This window comes from Chiloscyllium punctatum, chromosome 29 (genome assembly GCF_047496795.1).
Source record: "Chiloscyllium punctatum isolate Juve2018m chromosome 29, sChiPun1.3, whole genome shotgun sequence".
Lineage (NCBI taxonomy): Eukaryota > Metazoa > Chordata > Chondrichthyes > Orectolobiformes > Hemiscylliidae > Chiloscyllium > Chiloscyllium punctatum.
The window spans coordinates 63,625,872-63,649,634 of NC_092767.1; the positions used below are offsets into that span (position 1 = coordinate 63,625,872).

At 40.8% G+C, this 23,763-nt stretch overlaps 1 protein-coding gene across 12 annotated transcripts in view; it reads right to left on the minus strand.

The window, feature by feature from the left end:
• Positions 1 to 23,763, minus strand: part of LOC140454477 (ryanodine receptor 1-like) — a 400,334-nt gene that overhangs the window by 51,360 nt on the left and 325,211 nt on the right. For 5 of the 12 annotated variants that reach the window (XM_072549253.1, XM_072549251.1, XM_072549256.1 and 2 more), the window contains 7 exons: positions 18,814 to 18,893; positions 17,706 to 17,782; positions 14,711 to 14,784; positions 14,280 to 14,297; positions 4,344 to 4,424; positions 1,883 to 1,971; positions 1,380 to 1,508 (listed from right to left, as the gene is read on the minus strand). In XM_072549253.1, the coding sequence (XP_072405354.1) occupies positions 1,380 to 1,508; positions 1,883 to 1,971; positions 4,344 to 4,424; positions 14,280 to 14,297; positions 14,711 to 14,784; positions 17,706 to 17,782; positions 18,814 to 18,893 (548 nt within the window). Of the gene's footprint in view, positions 1 to 1,379; positions 1,509 to 1,882; positions 1,972 to 4,343; positions 4,425 to 12,570; positions 12,592 to 14,279; positions 14,298 to 14,710; positions 14,785 to 17,705; positions 17,783 to 18,813; positions 18,894 to 23,763 lie in introns of all 12 variants that reach the window. The other 7 variants (XM_072549257.1, XM_072549254.1, XM_072549255.1 and 4 more) reach the window with 2 other exon arrangements.

The following is a 23,763-nucleotide window of genomic DNA, read 5'->3' on the forward strand; positions in this document are numbered from 1 at the left end:
CGAGAGTTAGTGTTAGGACCATTGAAAGTGGATCTGGACGCAGGTATGTGGGCACAATATCAAAAGGCACATACACGAAGTTGTCGAGAAGGCTAGGAAAATAAATGTTTGATCAAACTTAATTAAGAAAAATGAAATATCTCATATTATTTGGGATCATGAAGAGGGTGTAGAATTTTATCAAAATTTAAATTCAGGTTGTTTTGAAATTAGATAAGAAATTATTTAAAAGTGGAGCGAGAAATTAATAAATCTGTAAATAATTGCAATTATAGGACTTATCAATAATAACAACATATTTATATAGTGAAGGATTCAAAATGCTTGATTGGTCGACAGCTGGCTGACTGACAGCTGAAGGCATGTCTACCAATGGCAGTTTGATTAAACGTGGTTGTGCAAGAGAAGATGAGCTGACAAATCTTGGAGGACTGCAGGGTTGGAGGAGGGGAGGCCTCAGAAATAGAAAAGTGATGCCACGCAAGGATTTAAAAACAAGGAGATAATTTTAAAATTGAAGTGCTGAACCAAAAGGAGCTGACATAAACCAATGTGCTAGGGGTTAGGGTTTGGGTAACAGGACTACCTTAAAAAGACACTAGTGAATCGGGTGGGTTTTTAAAAAAACAATTGAAAAATTCTCATGATCGCCATACTGAGACTGGCTTTCAATTCCAAAATTATTAATTGAGTATAAATTGCACCAGTTGCTGTGTGAGATTTGACACCGTCTCTCCAAAACATCAGTTATTACCAGTTAGCTGACATTATCACAGTACCACTCTAACCTTCAAAATATTTCCTTCGTAATTATTTTTACTGCATTGCCTTCTTTACTTCAGCCTAGTGGATACAAGCAGCATAATTTGTGGATCCCATGTTTACAGAAGGAAGGTAGATGGGAATCCAGCCAGGAGATAATTTGAATTGTCAAATTCAGAGTTAAAAAGGTATGGATGAGAATTTCATATGGTTGAAGTATTAAAAGGAGAACTAGGTGGTCATGATGAGAGAACACACATGTGGCTGAAAGCTCATAATGGGGTCAAATCTGACAGTGAGGTTGCAAACAGTTTGGTTTAAATCAGATAACTGCCTGGGAAGATGGAGGCAAGGTTATATCATTAGTGGCATAGAATACAAAAGTAAAAACGTAAAGTTAAACTTATACAGATCACCATCTAAAATACTGTGCCCAAGTTGGGTACCTGCCTTTGAATATCATCTAAAGGCAATAGCAACGATAAAAAAAATTAACAAGGATGATTGCAAGGTTGAGAGGCTTCATTATGAGGAGACATTGTGATTTTACGAGCACTGAATGTCAAGTTTAACCTGTAACAGAGATTGTAGTGCGATAATGGGCAATACTTCATTACCTGAATATATTCAGTAAGGCTGTTAAACACTTGTTTAGCTACTGCCATAGCCTTGGAGAAATTTCTTTTTCCTGGTTCATCAACAACATCCTTCCCAGAGTAGTACCAATAGAAATCGCTGATGGATTCCTAGGCCGGTCAGGAACAACAGGATCAGAATAAAAAATAGTAAGAATTCCAAACAGCTCATAACGCCACAATGATAAATTACATTTTCTTACATTTCCTCAAACAGGAGGAAGATCTTCCTTAAAATGAAGGAAGGAACATGCAGCAATTGGTTCTCTCTACCTTCAATACAGAGACTAATAGCTCTTCCCTTTTGAGTTTATTCTTTGCGCAGTTGCAATTATGCATGTTTACAGTGCTGTTGTTCGAAGTTGAATGAGATTATATACACATTTAGTAGACTGAGATTGAATAGGCTATTACACAGATTTCTTATTTCAAATTTCAGCCAAATATAAACAGCAAGCATCAAACCTTTTAAAACAAAATTGTACCTGTAGACGAAGCAGGTAGTCGACAGTGCAGATAATGATGTTGATAGTTGTGGTATTACCTGTTTGAGTTCGCAAGTAATTCTGGAAATCTGAAATTAAAATGCATTTTCAGTGTTAGCATAGCTTTTCCCTAAGTGTAGCATTTCTTTCAGCTTCTTACATTTGTGATGGCACTTTGAATTTTGTTTGGGCTTTACTGCACTGAGAGGAACATTCACCACTTTCTAGTCAGAGTACTACAAGTAGATCATATATAAAAAAAAACTACATTGGCCTGAAGTCAAACAGATTCCTTATGGATGGATAAACTTTAAATATATATATCCACAAATGCTTGCTGCTTCAGAATTAACTATATTTTTTAACTATTAAGTCCTAGCAGCTAACTATAAAAATGTTTGATGATTTTTGACACACCAACACAATTACAACTGGATTGAATTATTGTTCTTTCCTTTACACTATAACAGTATCTCTTCTTCAGCAGGATTGAGGATAACTTTCTTCCGTTCTGACATTGTTGGTTCTGAGATCATTACGCAGTCCAATGGTGGATCTGCAAATTCTGGTGGGGCAAGTAGATTTTGCTGAGGTAGGTGGATGGGTTGCTCAGGTTTCTGCATGCTCCTTCTGTGGCTTGTATTTAGCCTCCACCTGGGCTTGCTGGAGAGGCTTAAAATCATTTGTGGATGCTTCTTTGCCAAACTGGGAAATCTTGACCTTCAGAGTCTCACAAGTTGGTGAGGATATTGCAGTTATTCAGGGAGGCTTTGAGAACATCCTTGAAGTGTTTCCATGGATTGTAACCAGGGTCGTGATACCAGGGGTGTTGGCCTGAGAGAGGACCTTGATATTTGAGCGCCTCTCCTGCCAATAGATTTGTAGGATTTTGTAGAGGCATTACTGGTGATCTTTCTCAAGGGATCTGAAGTAATGGGTATAACTGCCCATACCTCCAATGCTTATACTGCTTCCCTGTAGACTGAGTTTGGTGTCTGATTTGTGATCCTTGCCATTAGACACCCTGGTCCTCTGATGGTCAAAGACTGACACACTGGAAGTGATGTTGAAATTAACTTTCCATGTCAATGTCTGCTCTCGCTAGTAGGACATTCAAAAGACAGAGGAATTATCGACAACATCAAAACCTCCGTACAGTAGCAAATACATGGTTGCCGTGATAGGTGTGTGGAACATTTAAATGCCACACGAAGAAGAACTCAAAGATACGACATAGTGGCATTGGAAATGCCAACGTCAAGGGTGAAACGCTATCAACAATATTCTTTTGGTCTTCAAATGCACTCAGCCTAGATTTCAGTTGCATACTGAACTCCACTAATCTCTAAATCACCAGATTATCTAAATGTTCAGGAATGTAAAGTTTCTTTAAGATAAGTATTCAGTTTAAATTTACCTTCCATTGATTTCAATTTATGTCCTACTGGCCTGGTTTACCTTGAAGTAATAGTGTGGGTTCCTTGCATTGGTATCATTTATTAGGTTTATTTTTTCCATGTTATGTATTGACTTAGCATTCGGCAGATGGTAATTTATTTACTCACTAACATTACAGTGCTGTTTTTCATTGTAATTTATCCAATCAATTCATTACCAAAGGATAAGGTTGTGGGTAAGTTACACAAAATAATTTGTATTTACTCTTTTTTATTCATGTACTCAGTTTCAAGAACATTAACATTGTTTATGCATGTTATTTGTTTCACACATATTTTCAGATTGTTCAAACCTACTTCTTAGAACAACCTCACTCTTTTTACAGACTGCTAAAGTCCTTAAATGACTCAGGCAGCAGCCTCATTAACATTTACTAATGCAACCAGAAATACACTGGAATTTTAATAGGATCTGGAGTAGGATATGTATGTGGGCTCTTCACTCACTAATTTGTGTTGGGAAAGAAAAGCCCCTAGTTTTCACTAAATTAATCAACCTCTTTGGACTTTACAACACGTATCCAAGACAAGTGGGATTTGAACTCTGACCTTCTGGTCCAATCATAGGGACATTACCACAGCACCACAAGATCCCAGTGAAACCAAGTTTTAAACTTAGCTTTACAGTATTAGAAGGAGCAGGACTTTTGTACAAGGTTTGGCCCCACAAGCAAAGTCTAGGCTGCTGCACCAGATTTCATCCACCTTCTCAACCCGACCAAATGCCATCCATTTTTCATTGACCTGCTTACAGCTTCCATCCATTTCAGAAGTAAAGGCAACTGGTCAGAGGTAAACGAGACCAGGCAGTTAATGGTTCCCCTATGGGTCTTTCAATGCCCAACACCCAGCTACAACTCTCTCACGTATCTCAGACTTTTCTCAGTTGCCTCCACCTCAAAATAATTAAGCATTTATTTATACTCATATATGCTTAATATTTTGCATTTTAAATTATTTTCTGAGAAAACTGATTGTAATATGGAAGCACAATTGTTATATACCATTGTTATGTCCTTCACAGAGCAACTGTAGAAACCTGAAGAGATCTTGAGTAAATTCATCATCTGACATCACCTTCTCACCTACACAGAAAGACAAATTATTATCTTGCAGCAGAAACATAGTCTTCAGAACAGCACAAAATAAATTAGCACCTCTTAAGTAAGCCATTGTTAGTAATGAAATTGTAATTTCTTCAGTCTCAAACCACAGAAATGAATGTATGATGACATCCCTGAGGTGAAACTAAGAAAGAACTAACCTTCCTCCAGCACTTATGAAAATCAGAGGACATGTACTTGTCCAACTCACAATCTCTCTTTAGACTGTTACCTATGGACCTAGGAGGAGGGGTAATTGGAATGCAAATAACTTTAATTTTATATTGCTCCTCATGGTACATAGGGATCCAATAAAATGAAAAAAAATTCAGAGTAATGGACATGAACTTGCCAGGGAACTGTTTGTCCATCATGACTTTAGAACAGAAGCCATGGAAGGCCCAGAAAAACATTAAGCTTGTTGAGTGGGAGATGCCCTGCATAAATTTACCCTGCCCTTGGCACCATATATTCAGTTTAAATGATGCTATCAACAATAGATTCATGGGTTAGCACACTGTATGAGATGACAGAAGATTCTGCAACATCCAATTTGGGCACTAACCTTTTGTAGAAATATTCACCTTACATACAAATAGCAGAGTTCAAGGTAACAACTGAGTGATTGGTGGAGTCGAGGGGGAAATCACAAGTATCGGGAGAAAAGATAATTCTAAATCAACAGTGGCTTTGGGGGAGGATGAAATAGGGAAGGATTTTCAAGGCTGGGGTGAGGGAATAGATTAGGGGTTTGGGATTGGAAGGAGAGTTGTTGGGCTGTGAAGTCTGGTTTTCAGAACTGGGGTTGAAGGACACCAGAGATTAGGGATGCTGAACCAGCAGCACACAGTCGGAAAGGAAGAAGGGGTGAACTAACCTTAGGTCAGGTGTGCCCGTGATATTTGTAGGTAGCTTATTGTGCAGTTGAGGGGAATACTCCTGGGCCATTCTGGATCCACATTCAGAAACAAGTATTTTCACTTCATCCTGGTTGACCAGGAGTAATCTTCTCCCATGAATATGCACTGCCACTCCTGGCTCTGAGTTCCCCTTGCCTCTTTTCCATTTCATTCTAGGGATCTCAAGTAGGCAATGTATCTCTTACTTATATAAAAACAACTAACATTAGATTTAAGTGTGGCTAAAGGACACCTCTTGTCTATTTTTAATCTAATAAGGCACGTGATATATTCATGGTCAGAAATAGACACAATGCTTCCTGCCTGCTAACTCAAGGACTTTGAATGCCATGCATCTCCTGAAAGACAGCCTGATTTCTAGGCATCTGTCACTGATTCCTGGGTTTGTGGTGAATTTGTTAATCTCATTACAATAGACATAGAGGCATGGCATCATGCCTTGGTAAACCCAGGTAAATAAGGCTGGGTGGGGGCAACACTGAAAAGATGATATATCAGCAGGAATTTCTGCTTCAGATTGCTATTCATTTAATCCAGCAAGGATACACTCAAGATATTGGATGAAAGAGATATTAGGCTTGTTTGTGGTGCAGACATACATAACAGGCCATTTGGTCTCCTTATGCATTGTAACAATTCTGCGCTACAACCAATGGTAACACTCTCAACCTGGTCCAAGCAACTGGACGTCATAGTGAAATCAGCAAACATCTGTGGAATGGACCAAATCTTAGCCTCCAGAAAGATAGGGAAGAAACCTGAGAGGACATAAAATCTGGTTAAAATCAAATCTACTTTTTTTTGGTGTATTCTATCTGTAATTTACAACTTAACTTCCTCGCTTAGAACTGGTCAGCTTGAGACGTAAATTTCAAGTGGTTAAACTAATAAAGGTGAGGTTAGCCTGTCTGCCTTTTGATTTTGGCTTGGCTGCACCATTCCTGGGACTGACCTGCAGGATGATATTAGTGCCTGTAGCTGAGGTAGAATTGATTATGCACACACCTCATTGGTGTGTGCACACTTTTCCTGTTTTGCAATTCGATTAGTTTATAATCCACAAATATTTGCTCTAACTAGTACTGTGTCCATCTAAATATGTATGTCAGCTATTAAGATAAAGAACCAAAGTCACACAGCAGTTATTGGTGGGGTAAGATTCACAAATATAAGTTTTGTGATACTTTTGGGGATGGGGGGAAATGGTATATTAAGTCAAAATTTCAATCACAAATCTACGCACTTGTTATGTGACACAACTCTTCAGATGTTAATAGTATTCAACCTCAATAACAACCAGTGAATTAGTAATTTGTTTAGAAACAAATTAGGACTAAAATGTACATATATACATTTATATGAGGTATAGAAATATGTGTGACAATTATATTTGTATGAATTGGGTGTTTAGAAATGGCTTTATGTTTATTGTTGTTGTTCATGACATCATCAGGCTGAGGATGCCATTTCAACCTTGTTACTATGTCATCACCTGATTGGATCCCTGTCAGTGCATTGATTTCAAAATCTTCAAGTCTTCACTTCACACTACTTCTATAACTTCTACTGACTCTTCATCCAGCTCACAACATCCCCTCTCCTGTATACCTTTCTTTGCCCCATGACTGATGGCAGCCTCAGTTGTGTACTGTAATCCATCTGGCTCGCTCTTTCTATATCCTAATGGAAATCCCAAAAGCTCTTTTGTTGACTACATTTCCAAATACTCAACTGACAATTCTTCCAATGTGTGTCCTGGACTGCCAATTCCCTTACTCTTCAGAAACATTTTGCAATATTTTGTAAGATCAAAGGCACTTTACAAATTCTATAATCACAGAAAGTTAAGACTCTAGCATCCTCTTTCCCCATCAACTTTATTCTTCTTATCTAATCTCTTATACTTTCCTGTGATGAGGTGACATCAGACATAAAAAGACAGTCCTCTGTTGTTGATGAAACTATAAAATGAATACTGGCTGTTTAACTCTCTCTAGCTCTGCTCTTTGTACATTAGTAACATTGGTAATGTTAAGAAAATCACTTCAATAAGAACATGTTAAAAGGAAATCTGGGCAAAATTTTCATCTGAAATGGAACTTATTCCATCCCCAGTGCAATTACAGCACAACTGCACTTGTAAGTTAAGACAACAGATTACCCATCTATACCTAATAGACATAATTTTACAAGTAAAGGTAGAACATACATTTCTCAAGCAATCTGGGAAAGTCGATTAGCAAAAGACTTAGACCAACAACCTAACTGGTTAAACTTTCCGTTTCCTACCAAAGATGGAGACAACCTCCGTAACCATGCTCATGTCTTCTGACATCATGCATTCCATACATGGTTCATCGTTCAGTCTACCCAAGTCTTATTTTCCTTGTGACAAAATAAACTCTCCTTCAAATTAATTGTATGTCAAAATATTTTGTAATTGTTTTGCTGTAAACAGAATGTAACATGCATAGGAAATGTGCAACATCTAGACTCGAAGAGCTGATTTTAAAAAGCCTACAGACAGTTCCTAATCTGAGACGTTTGGACATTCTTTAGTCTGGGGAATGATTACTACACCAGCTAAATTTGTACTTGCCTTACTTCAGTCCTTTTACTCCAACCTCTTCAAAGCAATATCACATAAGGAAGACAGACCCAACAGACCCAGTTCCAAGACACACAAAGAATTAAACAAGAACAACGCTGGTCAGACAGCATTTGTGGAGAGAAACAGTTTACATTTTAGGTTGGTGATAGATCAGTTGAAAGATCATCTTCACATGAAATGCTAAGTCAGTTTCTCACCAGAGAAGTTGTCTGCCACGTGGAGTTTTTCTAGTTTTTGCAAGTGTTCGTATTTCAGATTTGCAAAATTTTAGTATTCTGGCTTTATACAAATGAAGAATGCTTAATAAAGGCGTATAGGTTCCTAAATGTAGAGGAGATAAACCTAGGTTGGGAAATTAAGATTAGAAGACACAAATTACTGAAATTAAGTTTAAATAGACGAAGAACTCAAAAGGTAGTGCATATTTAGAATAATATAGAGACAGGCCAGTTGATTTTGAAGAACATACAGAAACAGGTGCAGGCATCCGACCCTTCAAGCCTGCTATGCAATTCTGTATGTTCATGGCTGATCATCCAACTCAGTACCCTTGTCTCTCTTTCTCCCCATATCTTTGATCTTTTTTGCATTATGAATTATGTCTAATTCCTTCTTAAAACATTCAATCTTTAATGACCATTCTATGCTTTAAGACCACAAGAAACAGAAACGGGAGTAGGCTGTTCGGCCCCTCAAGCCTGCTTCACCACTCTATAGGATCATGGTTGATCCGACCACTCCTCACGTTTCTCCATAACCCTTGATTCCTCAAGAATTTATCTATCTCAGCCTTAAATACAAACAAAGGGTGGTTTTTCGGACTGGAGGCCTCTGACCAGAGGTGTTCCATAGGGATCGGTACTGGACGCACTTTTGTTCACCATTTATGTAAATGATTTAAATGAGAATATAGGAGGCATGGTTAGTAAAGTGGGCGGTGAAGGTTATCTAAGATTGTATTTGCCCTATCTCCGAGATCTTGATCAATTGGGTCAATGAGCTAATGAATGGCAGATGAAATTTAATTTGAATAAATGGAGGTATTGCATTTTGGTAAAACAAACAAGGGCAGGACTAATACAATTAATGGTTGGGCCCTGGGTAGTGTTGGAGAACACAGACACCTAGGGGTTAGATTAGATTACTTACAGTGTGGAAACAGGCCCTTCGGCCCAACAAGTCCACACTGCCCCGCCGAAGCGCAACCCACCCATACCCCTACATTTACCCCTTACCTAACACTACGGGCAATTTAGATTGGCCAATTCACCTGACCTGCACATCTTTGGACTGTGGGAGGAAACCGGAGCACCCGGAGGAAACCCACGCAGACACGGGGAGAATGTGCAAACTCCACACAGACAGACGCCTGAGGTGGGAATTGAACCCAGGTCTCTGGCGCTGTGAGGCAGCAGTGCTAACCACTGTGCCACCGTGCCGCCCAAATATTCAGATATAAAATTCTTTGATCTGGGGTCTGGCTGGGCTTTTATAATAATTGCTTAGAATTATTGAGCTCAATTTCACAACAGGGCATTGTGGAAGCAGCAAGAAGAGGCCATTATCTGGCCATTTAAAGGTTTCAGTAAGACTCAAAGTGGGCAGGTTGGCTGACACCTTTCTCATTTGCTGTGCTATGTGGATAACTCATGGGTGCAGGAAGTGGGGGGGGGGGGGTGGGGTGAGTGGAGTGGAGTGGGGCGGGGTGGGAGGGCTAGCCACCCACTCTGTTTTTTGCACAACTCCTCCCATCCTGTCAGCACTATGAAATTCCAACCCCTCTCCTTCCAATATGCTTAAAAGCATGAGGAAAAATGGTTTGACAGTGTAATTACAGCATGCACCTCATTGGATGACATTTTAACTGTGGCACAGTATTCCTAAAACCACATTAGGAATGTGGGCCCCTTCTACTCTCTTGTTTGTTGCTGGTTCCCATGCAATTCAAACTAAAATTAACCAACTGACAATGTGCACAGGGCACATGTGGAAGAAGCAATCTGTATTTCTGCTTTTACTCTTTATTGAATGTTCATGGTCCTGCCTGATGTTGTACTCTCCACGCTGTTGGATATGGTTGATCCTGCAGATTCCTGGCCCTCTCTTCCAAACATTGTAAAGCACATTGACTGAGATCACTTTCCGTGACGACAGTTCCAATGTTCTGGGTGAATTTTAAGCCCTGTCAGAACTCTGTCAGTCAAGACCCCGAATAGACGCACATGGGGACAATACCGACCTCTGCCTTTTAGGTGTCTCAGTTTCTTACCACAACTGACAGTCGTACCCGTCAGCCCCCAACCTCCATGCAAGGTATCATTCCACTGGCCCGCTCCCTTGTGCTGTAAGGTTACCCAAGAATGCTGCTGACCTCAAGCAGAAACACATAAAGCCGTTTGCTTCCATTACCTTTAAACAAAGGTGAACCGGACACCATGAGATTCTGATAGATTGCTGACTTTATCTTGAAGGTAGGACCCAACTAAAAATTGGATTTTATGCTAATGAGTATTTCTGGAATGAAAATCAATAATAAGCAGGAACCTGCCTCAGAACCAATGCGGAAAGGTGCATCACAAACACCCTGCTGTCTTCAGCTCTGTATTTTAACCAGCCATCAGGAAATGGAAATTTTGATCTTGCATAGCTAATTATTACAGCACAACATGTTTCCTGTTCTTGTAAGCTCCACAAAATACCCCGCATTGTACTGTTTCTGTTGTAGTTGCCACACTGTGGCGCAGTAATGGGTAGGGTCTAGTCTCTCAACAATTGAACTGCTGGAAAATGGAAAACTAATACCAAGTCCCTTCCTTTCATCCCTTCATTTGATGCATGGATGAACTGAGTCCTGAAATGATCAGTAGCTACTTGACACATTGATAAATTTCAATTTCAGCAGTGCTACGATATGCACCACGATGCAGCAGACTGGTTGTCCGTTTTGTACCTTGCGTAATTTTCAGTAACTTCAGTGGAATGGAAAATGAAGTAAGGGGGTTACAGGCAGCTGACCACATTCTGCCTCTTTCGTGTTCCTGCCAAAATAAAGCTTTGTTGCATAATGAGCTCTCAAGGTAGAAATGAACTGTGTACCATATTACTTGCCAAAATGATTGTTGATCAGCACAAGATCTGGGGTCTAACTGGGCTTTTACAACTTCCCTGAGAATTAATGATCTCAATTTCACAAGGCATTGAGGGATCTGCAACTTGCTACCTCTAGTTTCATACAGTAACCATCAAAATACTGCTCCACTCAGCTGTCATTTCAGGTAGGTATTGATGAAATGGTAGTGTAAGTGGTCACGTTGCTAGTTTAGTAATCAGGAGCCCAGTCAACGGCCTGAGAACATGGGCTCAAATCCCACCCTGGGAGATAGTGGATATTAAATTACACTTCTAAAATCTGGCAAATAAAGCTGTTTCATTAATCATTAAAACTAATTCTTGCAAAAACTCTCTGATTCACTAATATTGTTTAGGGAAGGAAATCTGCCAGTCTTTAACTGGTCTGGCCTACATGTGAGGTGGAAAAGCACAGCAGGTCAGGCAGGATCCGAGGAGTAGGAAAAGCGATGTTTCAGGCAAAAGCCCTTCATCAGGGCTTCATCATTCCTGCCCGAAACCTCGATTTTCCTGCTCCTCGGATGCTGCCTGACTTGCTGAGCATTTCCAGCACCACTCCAATCTTGACTCCGGTCTCCAGCAACTGCAGTCCTCACGTTTGCCTGGTCTACATGTGACTCTAGGGTCATAGCAATGTGGTCAACTCAACTGCCCTTTGAAATGGTCAAACAAGCCAATCAACTCAAGAATAAATAGGGACAGGATGGTCAACAAATCCTGGGCAATGATACATGAAAAAGAAAAACGAAATGATGAAGTGTAATGAATGAGTGATTTTTTTTCCCCCCATTGTGAACTATCACTTATGATAACCATATATTAATGATAACCACACAGATGGTATGCGCTGGTATCATTTTTATATCGTCTGTAACAGCAGGTTATTGAATTCAGCAGATAAAGCAAGCACATTATCACAAGGATATTGATTTCTCTGCCATGTAAATATTTTATTTCTGCTATCATGCTTGTGGTAAATTCACTTTCTTCCAATGAAAAAAAACAGCTTTTAGAATGCATGCTAAAAGCTGAGCTCTGACCTGCAATTTCTGTCGCTTTTAAATGGAGGAAGAACAAGGTTACTTAAGCGTTTAAAGCGGTTACTCCTAACTGTCTTTATCAGCCAACCCTTTTTTTCACAGGCAATGAGAAAACTCAGCAGATTCACTGACTGCCATGAACACTGCATTTGCACTAGCTGCTGGAATCAAAGCAGACTCAATTTAGCCCAAATTGTGCCTTTCAGCTGAAGTGAAAATTTAGCCCACTGTTTCTCAATAATATTAAATGAAGAGACATAGTAGTCATTCAACATGAATGGGGATGAATTAGTTATAGACAGTAGTAATCATGACTTTATGAAGTAAAATCTACTCGATGGAGAATGTATAAGTAGATGAGTGAGAGTTCCAAAAAATAAAAACACACAATGCAACAATCCTTTCGCTGGCAATACTCATCAACATACCAGAACCGTTTTGTTTGCCTTCTGAAAAATAGATTAACCAATAAGGGGTTAAACATAATTAACTATTATACCTTTAGTACTCATCAAATCATTAAAACGTTACTGCCTTCTCACAAATGCTTTTAAAATAATTCTGCTGTTAATTTTAAAAGCATACACACACAATCTGCTAGTGTTATATATTCTACTCACACTAGAAACTCTCACCTGGCAATGCACTGAGTTTGGGCATGTTCAAGATTATCAAATGTAACAAGCAAAATCAGACAGATATTCATTCAAATTATCATTGAACATGCACTGCAGATCGTAATTAACCAAAAAAACAGCAATCTGATCAAAAGATGGAGAAGATTTTAAATGGTAAAATTAATAACTCTTGATAATAGACTTCCAAACAATTTTATTTTAAAAATTTTGTTAATTTGTTTAATCTTTTTAAGACACATAATCCTCCATTACTGAACCCCCTAGAGGTTCACTACTTGACTCTTTCATTAATTTTGAGAACAGGTGTTCCAGAACTGTTAGTTGTTACTTTTCCTGTATAAAATAAATTGTCATTTTAAAATTTCATTGAAAATTTGTGCTTTTTTTATTGTCAAAGCTAAATTGCCTTCTTATTGTAATCACTTCACTTATTGTTAAGCACATTAGATGAAGATGGTACTCTTGCATCTGCCATTGCATTCTAAGAGGTCTAGTGAAGCAGTGGATAGCATTCCTATCTTTTTGCCAGAAACTCCAGGTTCAAGTCCCACCTCAAGACTTGACAGCCATGGAAACTGCATCATAATATAGGAATAACATATTATTAATCCGCAAATTCGTCCAGAATGCCAATGGCAAGGGGGGAGAACAGGAATGTTTCCTAAGTGTAATAGCCTCCCCTTATCCTTGACGAGGCACATGACATTCTCAAACTCATTTCCAGACTGAGCCGGTCAGACAAGAATCCCTAAACTGCATTCCAATCTTGGCCAGTTGAAGTTCCACTCCTAGCTTCCCAATGTTCTTTAATTTACATAGGGGAATGGGGATGGTGAAGGATGGAGGGCCTAACTTGGGCAAGAGAAGATTAGCAACAGACCCAGCAAACAGGAATATTTAGTCCTGGTAGTGTTAGGGGGAAGGAAGTGGCAGGGAAAAACAGCCTGGAGACTTGTCATGGGGATTTTAGATTTTAGTCATCTTAATCTGCTCCTACCCTTTGTGGGTGGAGTAACAGCATTTCCTCAGGGTCCATATGGAGAATCAGGCACATTTAGCCAGAGAACGATTTGTCTTATGCACAGGAGGGAGAAGTTAAAAAGGAAAAAGAAAGTTTGGTGATTCTAGCTACAATTTATCCAAAGTGTTTTACTGTAAGAAATATGCAAGTCACCCGTTATGCCTCAACCTTTGAAAAATAATTTTGTACTTGTAAAAACTGTGTGCTATGGGCACCGTGCTGCGAATTGACTTTGGACTGGTTTTGTCTTTTAAGCTTGGTTCCTAGTGGATCACTTCACATCAGATCCAGAAGCAGTAAATTAATGTGGAGCTCAAAACTCTTCAAATCGTTGTAATACCACCAGGCCGGATCTGCATGACATACATTTATGGCAAGTGGTCAACGGAATCAGACGCTGTTTTGTTGGTTTTGACCTACACAAAGATCACGTGAGAAAAGAAAAACAAGAAATAAACACCCCTAAACAATTATTTACCACTTTCACGTTTGATGACTGTGGACCAGAGAAAAGTAAAAAAGAAAAAAAGGACGGAAAATGAGTAAAAAATAGAAACAGAAATACAATCGCAATCATTCAGTAAATACTAATTAAATAAAATCAACTGAATCAATTATAAACTAGAATAGACTGATTAACTGATTTACAAAGCTAGAGGAAAGAAACGAAGCAAAACTCAATAAAGCAAGTGAAAAAATTAAAAAATATTTTAAGATGTAGGGCGTAGATCTCTAACATGAATATTACATACTCCACCACAGTAATGCTTTTATACATCTTCAGAGAATGTTGTAATTATTTCCTCACAGATACATTACAGTTTCATAGAAATTATCTTGTTACTTCATAATTTCAGATTTGCTTTTTATTCAACTAGTTGTTGTGAGCTGCAGCACATAGCTACTTACTGGTTCCATCTTCTGTGACCATGCCTAGACCTTCAGCCTTATTTTGTCTTTCAAAAGCATTGAGGTCGAGCACGCTGTTAACACACAATATCCACAACTGATAAGGAACAGAACTTAAAGTTAACACTTCTTGTATATCATTTCAGCATATAAATAGAGTCATCGAGAAGTACAGCTTGGAAATAGACCCTTCGGTCCAACCCGGCCATGCCGACCAGATATCCCAACCCAATCTAGTCCCACCTGCCAGCACCCAGCCCATATCCCTCCAAACCCTTCCTATTCATATACCCATCCAAATGTCTCTTAAATGTTGCAATTGTACCAGCCTCCACCACATCCTCTGGCAGCTCATTCCATACACGTACCACCCTCTGCGTGAAAAAGTTGCCCCTTAGGTCTCTTTTATATCTTTCCCCTCTCACCCTAAACCTATGCCCTCTAGTTCTGGACTCCCTGATCTCCCAGGGAAAAGACTGTCTTTTTATCTTATCCATGCCCCTCATAATTTTGTAAACCTCTATAAGGTCACCCCTCAGCCACCGACACTCCAGGGAAAACAACCTGTTCAGTCTCTCCCTGTAGCTCAGATCCTCCAATCCTGGCAACATCCTTGTAAATCTTTTCAGAACCCTTTCAAGTTTCCCAACATCTTTCTGATAGGAAGGAGCTCAGAATTGCACGCAATTTGCTTAAGAGAATGGCAAAATAAAACTTGCAAGACTTAATTACATTGAAGTTTCTGCTCTTGACCAGGCTTTGAGCTCTGGCGTTGCAGTACTTAGCGCAGTGTAAGTAAACTACATAAAGTTTTTATTGCAGGATAAGTAGGCTATATAAAAATAATTAAAAACCAATATCTGAAGCAGAGAAAGACACAAGGCTATAATGAGAGACAGCAGGGTAGTGGAGTTAAGTCTTTGAATGCAAAGATCAACTACAGAGGTAATGTTTCTATTAAGCTTTGCAGATGTGCTGCACTCTAAATTCTCTCACACACAAGTTGGCCTCTGAGTAACTGCACATGCACAACTGAGAGAACAACTTAAGGGGTCTTGTGCACTGAAGTAAATCACTTAGCACTCTCCAAAAGGAATTAATGTTGTGTGAATGACTTTGTACTGTAAACGTCTTTGGTTTTATAAAATGAGAAATGTGTTATGTCTATAATATTAACATTTCAAAGCTAGTCTGGACATGTTCACATATCTATGTACATTGCACTGTGCACGTTGAATTTGACAGCATATGTTAATGATGTTCACAATGTGGCAGCTGTTGCTGGAAATGTCAAAAGCAATTCACATAAGGAGAAGGGAATAGATGCCTGTTACTGAAGTCTGTGATCATCATGACGATGGATGACAGAACTGCGAAGCTTATTATTTTTCCAGGGCACCAACATAGCCATCCTCTTATTACTTAACAAGAAGAGCATTCATCAGTGGGGCTTCAAAATCACTGTTGGCAAGCTGCTCACTACATAACACCACAGTCAGAGAATGAGTGGGTGGAGTGCAGAGGAAAAACAAAAGCTAAATTTAGAGAATCTTGATAAAATTATTCCCTGCATTTCATATGCAAGATTCTGCCTAGGAGCACATACTGCCCAGATTCTTGCAAGGGGTGAGGGGTGAAGAGGAGAAGAAAAGAAAGGTAGTGTGGTGATAACATGGTGCTAACGACACTAGGACTAAAGCCCCAGGACACATGAGTGGGTGTGTGTGTGTGTGTGAGAGAGAGAGAGACAGACAGACAGACAAAGAGAGGGACTGACAGAGAAAGAGAGACAGATATATATATAGAGAGAGAGAGAGAGAGAGAGAGAGAGTGCGAGAAAAAGAGAGAGAGAGACACACACACACAGAGATTGCCAGGGAAAGAGGGAGGCTGATAATGAAGTCCATGAGTAGGTGAAAACGGGTTGGCTGTGCTGAAAGCAGCCCTTGTCATGACAGGGCCTAAGGCGGGTAAACGTCATGGAAAGAGGTGTTCAAGTCCTAAAATTATCAATGCTGAGTCTGGAAGGCTAGAGGTCCTCAAGCAGAAGATGTGATGCTGTTCTTTTTGCTAGCGTCGAGCTTCACTGGAGCACAGTAGCAAGCTTGAGACAGAGATGTTGGCCAACGAACATGGGTTGAAGTGGCAGACAAGTGGAAACCCTGGGTTATTTATCACAGATAGAACATAGGTGTTCTGCAATGCAGTCACACAGTCTCTGTTTTGTTTCTCCAGTGCAGAGAGGACCACTGTGAGCAGCAAATACAATATAGACAAATCGCTGCTTTAGAAGGAAGATGTATCACTGTTTGGACATGAGGTGAATTGGGATGTTGGTCGGGTTCCGTCATCAGCAAAAATGCCACCTTTTACCAGCCTCTGTCAGTTCTCAAGAAAATATTAACACTGTTTTCTCTCCATAGATGCTGCCAGACGTGCTGAGCTTCTCCAACAATTTCTTTTTTTTGTCACAGTTTTATGAAGCAATACTAAATCTCTTTTTACCTCATTCTATTCCAATGGAATTAATCTCAATATCACAAACCTCTCCTAATAAATTTCCATCCCTTGTATTGTACTGGTTCTAGCATTATAATGTGATGACATTATTATCGCACAAGCAGAACTCTTATATTTTCCCTTTGTGAATGTAATGATATAGTATTAGTTGATCAATGATTTATACACCAAATCCTCGTTAATTGCAGGGGACGGGACACGGATTTCCCACAGGTAACAGAAATACAGATACTGCAGCATGTAATTTGCCTATCTACCAGGAAGGACCACACAATCAGACCAGGCAAAAGATGGGATCGGGGCTGAAATTGTAAGTGTGCAGATCTGCAGATGGTGAATCTGCAGAAAACGAGGACTGAGTGAACTGGAAATGTAACCAAATTGGCGACCCTGTCTATGGAACTTTATTGTAGCTGGGTTAAAATTGCAGAATTGCAACAATCTGCCTTGCAATATCACAGTGAAAAGCACTCACCTGCAGGTTTGCATGAGAGCTTGCACGCTTTGGAAGAAACCAATATCCTTTTTCTCTTTCAGGTAGTCTAGCATTTTCTAAACAAAGAATATAATACTTCAACATTTTTACCCTGATTACTTAGCCTTTATATAAAACTTCTGATGCAAATCACATTGAATTTCAGCCTTTGGACAGTGATGCATTTCTTGAACAAAATGTAATTATTAACAATTTAGTGCACAATCATATATGGTTATGCTATGATTAACTTTTGTATTGTATCAACTCTACCAGGTGTACAACAGCAATTAGAAAATTTTTCTTGAATCAATCACTGTTGTGCATATTCTATTTCTCTCAAAACTATAAAAATATAATGCATTATGAAAATGTTGACATGATACTCAGTATAAAAAAAAACGTGAAGTGTAGGGTTACACGGATAAGGTAGAGTTTGGGGTGGGATGCTCTTCAGATGGTTGGTGTGGACTCTGTGGGCCAAATGGCCTGCTTCCATGCTGTAGGGATTCTGTGAATGCTTCACAAAGTGCAACTCAATAACATGCATCATCCCAGGCAGTCTTCGACCAATTCACCTCCCCTTGCTCCTAGTCCTGAGCAATACTACCCACACTCCTACATTAGGAAGATGAACAATATTCTAGCTTCCAGAAAAGATCTACTCCAACCCAAGCCTGCCTTATATAACGACCTCCTCAATTCACCAGCAAGGCATGTTTCCTCACTCCAACTCACACAACTAAACCCCATAACACCGAGGAGTAACAGCTGAGGACCAATGGCAGGAAGACTGGAAGGAGAAAGGGCCCCCTCACTGCAGCTAGTAACGTTCATTCACCTGGCTTTAATCGCCTATGGTGAATGTTTTAACCTGTGTCTGAACTTGCTATGGCCTATATGCAGCCACCTAACATCAGTGGGATTAGCAAGATCATTCAGACTGCAGCCATGGAACAGTCCTAACAATAACTCACACTGTCACACACAGTCTGCTGACTAAACTGAAGGTGGGCTTAAAGGTTCCACCCAACAGAGACACTCTACATTGTATGACAATGCTGACATTGAGTAAATAAAATTAAATTAGTGTTTAGTATTTCTTTACCTGTTGAACCTCACAATTACCACCATTCAGAATGGAAATACCAAGTTTCAGGGTTGAGGAAACCATTGAACCCGGCTCACCTGAAAAATATTTGCAAAACAGGCATCTGCTGAATGTTCAAGAACATCTTTTAGCTGAAGCTAACAAGATTGCTGTCTTGTTTGTATTTTTACTTTACATTCTATTTGTCTTTTTGGTAAGGTTACTGAGTTAAATAATCAGTCAGAAGTTACAGGACACCAGGTTACAGTCCAACAGGTTTATTTGAAATCACAAGTTGTCGGAGGTGAAGGAAAGGGAGGCATACAAGCACAGAATAGATCAAAAATTACTTTGCCATTATCTCTCCACCTATATATTCTGTGCCTGTGTGCTTCCCTCCACTTCACCTGACGAAGAAGCACCATTCCAGAAACTTGTGATTTCAAATAAACCTGTTGGACTATAACCTGGCGTCGCGTGACTTCTGACTTTATCCACCGCAGTCCAACCGGCACCTCCATATGTTATATAATCAGAGCAGTGCTTGCATTATCATACTACTTCATTATGTGGATTTGCATGGAGTGAAACAGAAACAACTTAACAGGCACTGCCTTAGAAATTGTGCTGTGCAGTCCCCTCCTAGTTTCTCAAAATGACAGCAGTGAAGTGCGTGCCTACTGACGGTAAATATCTCACCTTCCATATTTGACAAAGGAAAATGGGGGGGACGGGACACCTGCACTCGGAAACAGATTAGATACTTGGATGGGCCCTCACAGAAAGATTAATCTTTTCTGAGGCAGCTACCGTTCTTCAAGAAACTGACACAAGTACATTTCTGGAACAACAAAACTAGCTCGAGTGAGAGTACCTCTGGCTGTGAAATGTGGAGGAGGAGGAGAGCTTCTCTTGGCCCCACCTTAAAGCAGCTACTCAATCTCTGCAACTCCAAGCTGGCTGGGTCTGACTTCCTTCTACCTCTCCTCAAATACCAAGACAGGATGAATAAGACGTAGTTTAAAGTTTGTACAGCATGTACTTCATGCTACAAAAAAGGCTCAGAGCTAGGCAGGTGATATGCAAATACAAAGGAGATTCCCTCCCGCATGTTGACACCTTATTCTGGGTCTTCGGCCACTGCTGTGAGTTAAGATTAAACAAAACCCAAAGAACTGTGGATGCTGGAAATCAGAAACAAAAACAAAGACAGAAACTGCTGGAAAACCCAGCTTCTGGATAACTGGGGTTCTTTCTGGGGAAGGTGGGACCTCTATAAACAGGATGGTCTACACCTGAACCTGAGGGGCACCAGTATCCTTAGGGGGAGGTTTACTAGTGCTCTTGGGGAGGGTTTAAACTAACTCTGCAGGGGCATGGGAACCTAGACTGTAGCTTTAGGGTGCAGGACCTGGAGTATAGGGAGGTTAGGAACATGGCATCAATCTCAAAGGAGGGTGTCTGTAAACAGGAAAGTGGCTTGAAGTGTGTATACTTCAATGCAAGAAGTATACGAAATAAGGTAGGTGAACTTGCAGCGTGGGTTGGTACCTGGGATTTCGATGTTGTGGCTATTACGGAGACATGGGTAGAACAGGGACAGGATTGGCTGTTGCAGGTTCCAGGATTTAAGTGTTTTAGTAGGGTCAGAGGTAGGGGTAAAAGAGGGGGAGGTGTGGCATTGCTTGTCAAAGATAGTATTACAGCGGTGGAAAGGACGATGGATGAAGACTCGCCATCTGAGGTAGTTTGGGCTGAGGTTAGGATTAGGAAAGGCATGGTCACCCTGTTAGGAGTTTTCTACAGGCCTCCTAATAGTCCGAGAGAAGTAGAAGAAAGGATTGCGAGGATGATTCAGGAGAAGAGTGAAAGTAATAGGGTGGTTGTTATGGGGGAATTTAACTTTCCTGATATTGACTGGGAAAGTTATAGCTCGAGTTCGTTAGATGGGTCGGCGTTTGTCCAATGTGTGCAGGAGGGTTTCCTGACACAATATGTAGACAGGCCAACAAGAGGTAAGGCCATACTGGATTTGGTTCTGGGTAACGAACCAGGCCAGATGTTAGAATTGGAGATAGGTGAGCACTTTGGGGACAGTGACCACAATTCGGTGACTTTTACTCTAGTGATGGAGAGGGATAAGTGTGCACTGCAGGGCAAGAGTTATAGCTGGGGGCAGGGAAATTATGATGCGGTGAGGCATGACTTAGGATGCGTGGCTTGGAAAAGTAGGCTTCAAGGCAAGGGCGCAATTGATATGTGGAGCTTGTTCAAGGAGCAACAATTGAGTGTCCTTGATAAGTATGTACCTGTCAGACAGGGAGGAAAGGTTCTTCTGAGGGAGCCGTGGTTTAATAAGGAATTGGAATCCCTTGTTAAAGGGAAGAGGGCGGCCTATGTAAAGATGAGGCGTGAAGGTTCAATTGGGGCAATTGAGAGTTATAAGGTAGCCAGGAAGGATCTGAAGAGAGAGCTAAGAGCAGCAAGGAGGGGACATGAAAAGTCCTTAGTTGGTAGGATTAGGGAAAACCCAAAGGCTTTCTCTAGGTATGTCAGGAATAAAAGAATGACTAGGGTAGGAATAGGTCCAGTCAAGGATAGAAGTGGGAAGTTGCGTGTGGAGGCTGAAGAGATTGGGGAGACACTGATTGAATACTTTTCGTCAGTATTCACTCAGGAACAGGACATTGTTGCCGATGTGAATACTGAGTCACAATTAATTAGAATAGATGGCTTTGAGGTATGTAGGGAAGAGGTATTGGAAATTCTGGAAAGGGTGAAAATAGATAAGTCCCCTGGGCCTGATAGCATTTATCCTCGGATTCTCTGGGAAGCAAGGGAGGAGATTGCAGAGCCATTGGCCTTGATTTTTATGTCCTCGTTTTTTATGTCCTCGTTGTCTACAGGAATAGTGCCAGAAGACTGGAAGATAGCAAATGTGGTTCCCTTGTTCAAGAAGGGGAGTAGGGATAACCCTAGTAACTATAGGCCGGTGAGCCTCACTTCTGTTGTGGGCAAAGTCTTAGAGAGAATTGTAAGGGATAGGATTTATGAACATCTGGATAGGAATAATGTGATCAAGGATAGTCAGCATGGTTTTGTAAAGGGCAGATCGTGCCTCACAAATCTTACTGAATTCTTTGAGAAGGTGACTAAGGAGGTTGTCGAGGCTAAAGCGGTAGATGTGGTGTATATGGATTTTAGTAAGGCGTTTGATAAGGTTCCCCATGGTAGGCTACTGCAAACAATATGGAGGTATGGCATTGAGGGTGAGTTGGAGGTTTGGATTAGGAATTGGCTGGCTGCAAGAAGACACAGAGGGTAGTAGTTGATGGTAAAGGATCATCTTGGAGTGCAGTTACTAGCGGTGTTCCGCAAGGATCTGTTTTGGGGCCATTGTTGTTTGTCATTTTTATAAATGACCTGGAGGGGGGGCTAGAAGGTTGGGTGAGCAAGTTTGCGGATGATACGAAAGTTGGTGGAGTTGTTGACAGTGAGGAAGGATGTGTCAGGTTACAGCGGGATATAGATAAGCTGCAAAGCTGGGCAGAAAGGTGGCAAATGTAGTTCAATGTGGGTAAGTGTGAGGTGATTCACTTTGGTATGAGTAACAAAAGGATGGGGTACTGGGCTAATGGTCGGATACTTGGTAGTGTGGATGAGCAGAGGGATCTTGGTGTCCGTGTACACAGATCTCTGAAAGTTGCCACCCAGGTAAATAGTGCAGTGAAGAAGGCATATGGCGTACTGGCTTTTATTGGTAGAGGAATTGAGTTCCGGAGTCCTGAGGTCATGTTGCAGTTGTATAAGACTCTGGTATGGCCGCATCTGGAGTATTGTGTGCAGTTTTGGTCGCCATACTATAGGAAGGATGTGGAAGCACTGGAACGGGTGCAGAAGAGGTTTACCAGGATGTTGCCTGGTATGGTAGGAAGATCGTACGAGGAAAGGCTGAGGCACTTGGGGCTGTTTTCATTGGAGAAAAGAAGGTTTAGGGGTGACTTGATAGAGGTGTACAAGATGATTAGGGGTTTAGATAGGGTTGACCATGAGAACCTTTTTCCACGTATGGAGTCAGCTATTACGAGAGGGCATAGCTTTAAATTAAGGGGTGGTAGGTATAGGACAGATGTTAGGGGTAGATTCTTTACTCAGCGAGTTGAGTGTTCATGGAATGCCCTGCCAGTAGCAGTGGTGGACTCTCCCTCTTTATGGGCATTTAAACGGGCATTGGCATATGGAGGATAGTAGGCTAGTGTAGGTTAGGTGGGCTTGGATCTGCGCAACATCGAGGGCCAAAGGGCCTGTACTGCGCTGTATTTTTCTATGTTCTATGTTCTAGAAAGCAGAGTTAATACTTCAGGTCCAGTGACCTTTCCTCAGAACAGAGTAGCTAGGGAAAGGTTGGTATATATGCTTAAGATAGGGTGGGTGGGTGCTAGGAGTAAACAATAGGTGGAGATGGAGTCCAGAGAAAGTAAGAGAGAGAGAGAGAGAGAGCAAGAGAGAGTTCGCGAGAGACAGAGGAAGAGAGAGCGAGAGAGAAAAATGGATTATAGGTCAGCCTGAGGGAATCAGACCATTAGCAGCTGACAATGCATAGGCTGTGGTAGCAGGTCATGGATGTCAAGGTCTGGGTTTTGAGGGAAGGACATGGGAGAAGGTGCTTAGGTTCTAAAATTGTTGCACTTGATATGGAGTCCTGAAGGTTGCAGAGTCCTCAAGCAGAAAATCAGATGCTGTTCTTTCAGCTTGCGCAGAGTGTCTCTGGAGCACTGCAGCAAGCCCGAGGTAGAGATGTTGGCGAGGGAACACAGTGGTGTGTTGAAGTAGCAGGCAACAGGGAGTTCAAGTCATTTTCGTGGACAGAACATCAGTGCTCTGCAAAGCGGTCGTCCATTGCATGTTTCCTGTCCCTAACATAGAGGTGATCACTTTGTGAGCAGTGAATACAGTAGACTAGATTGA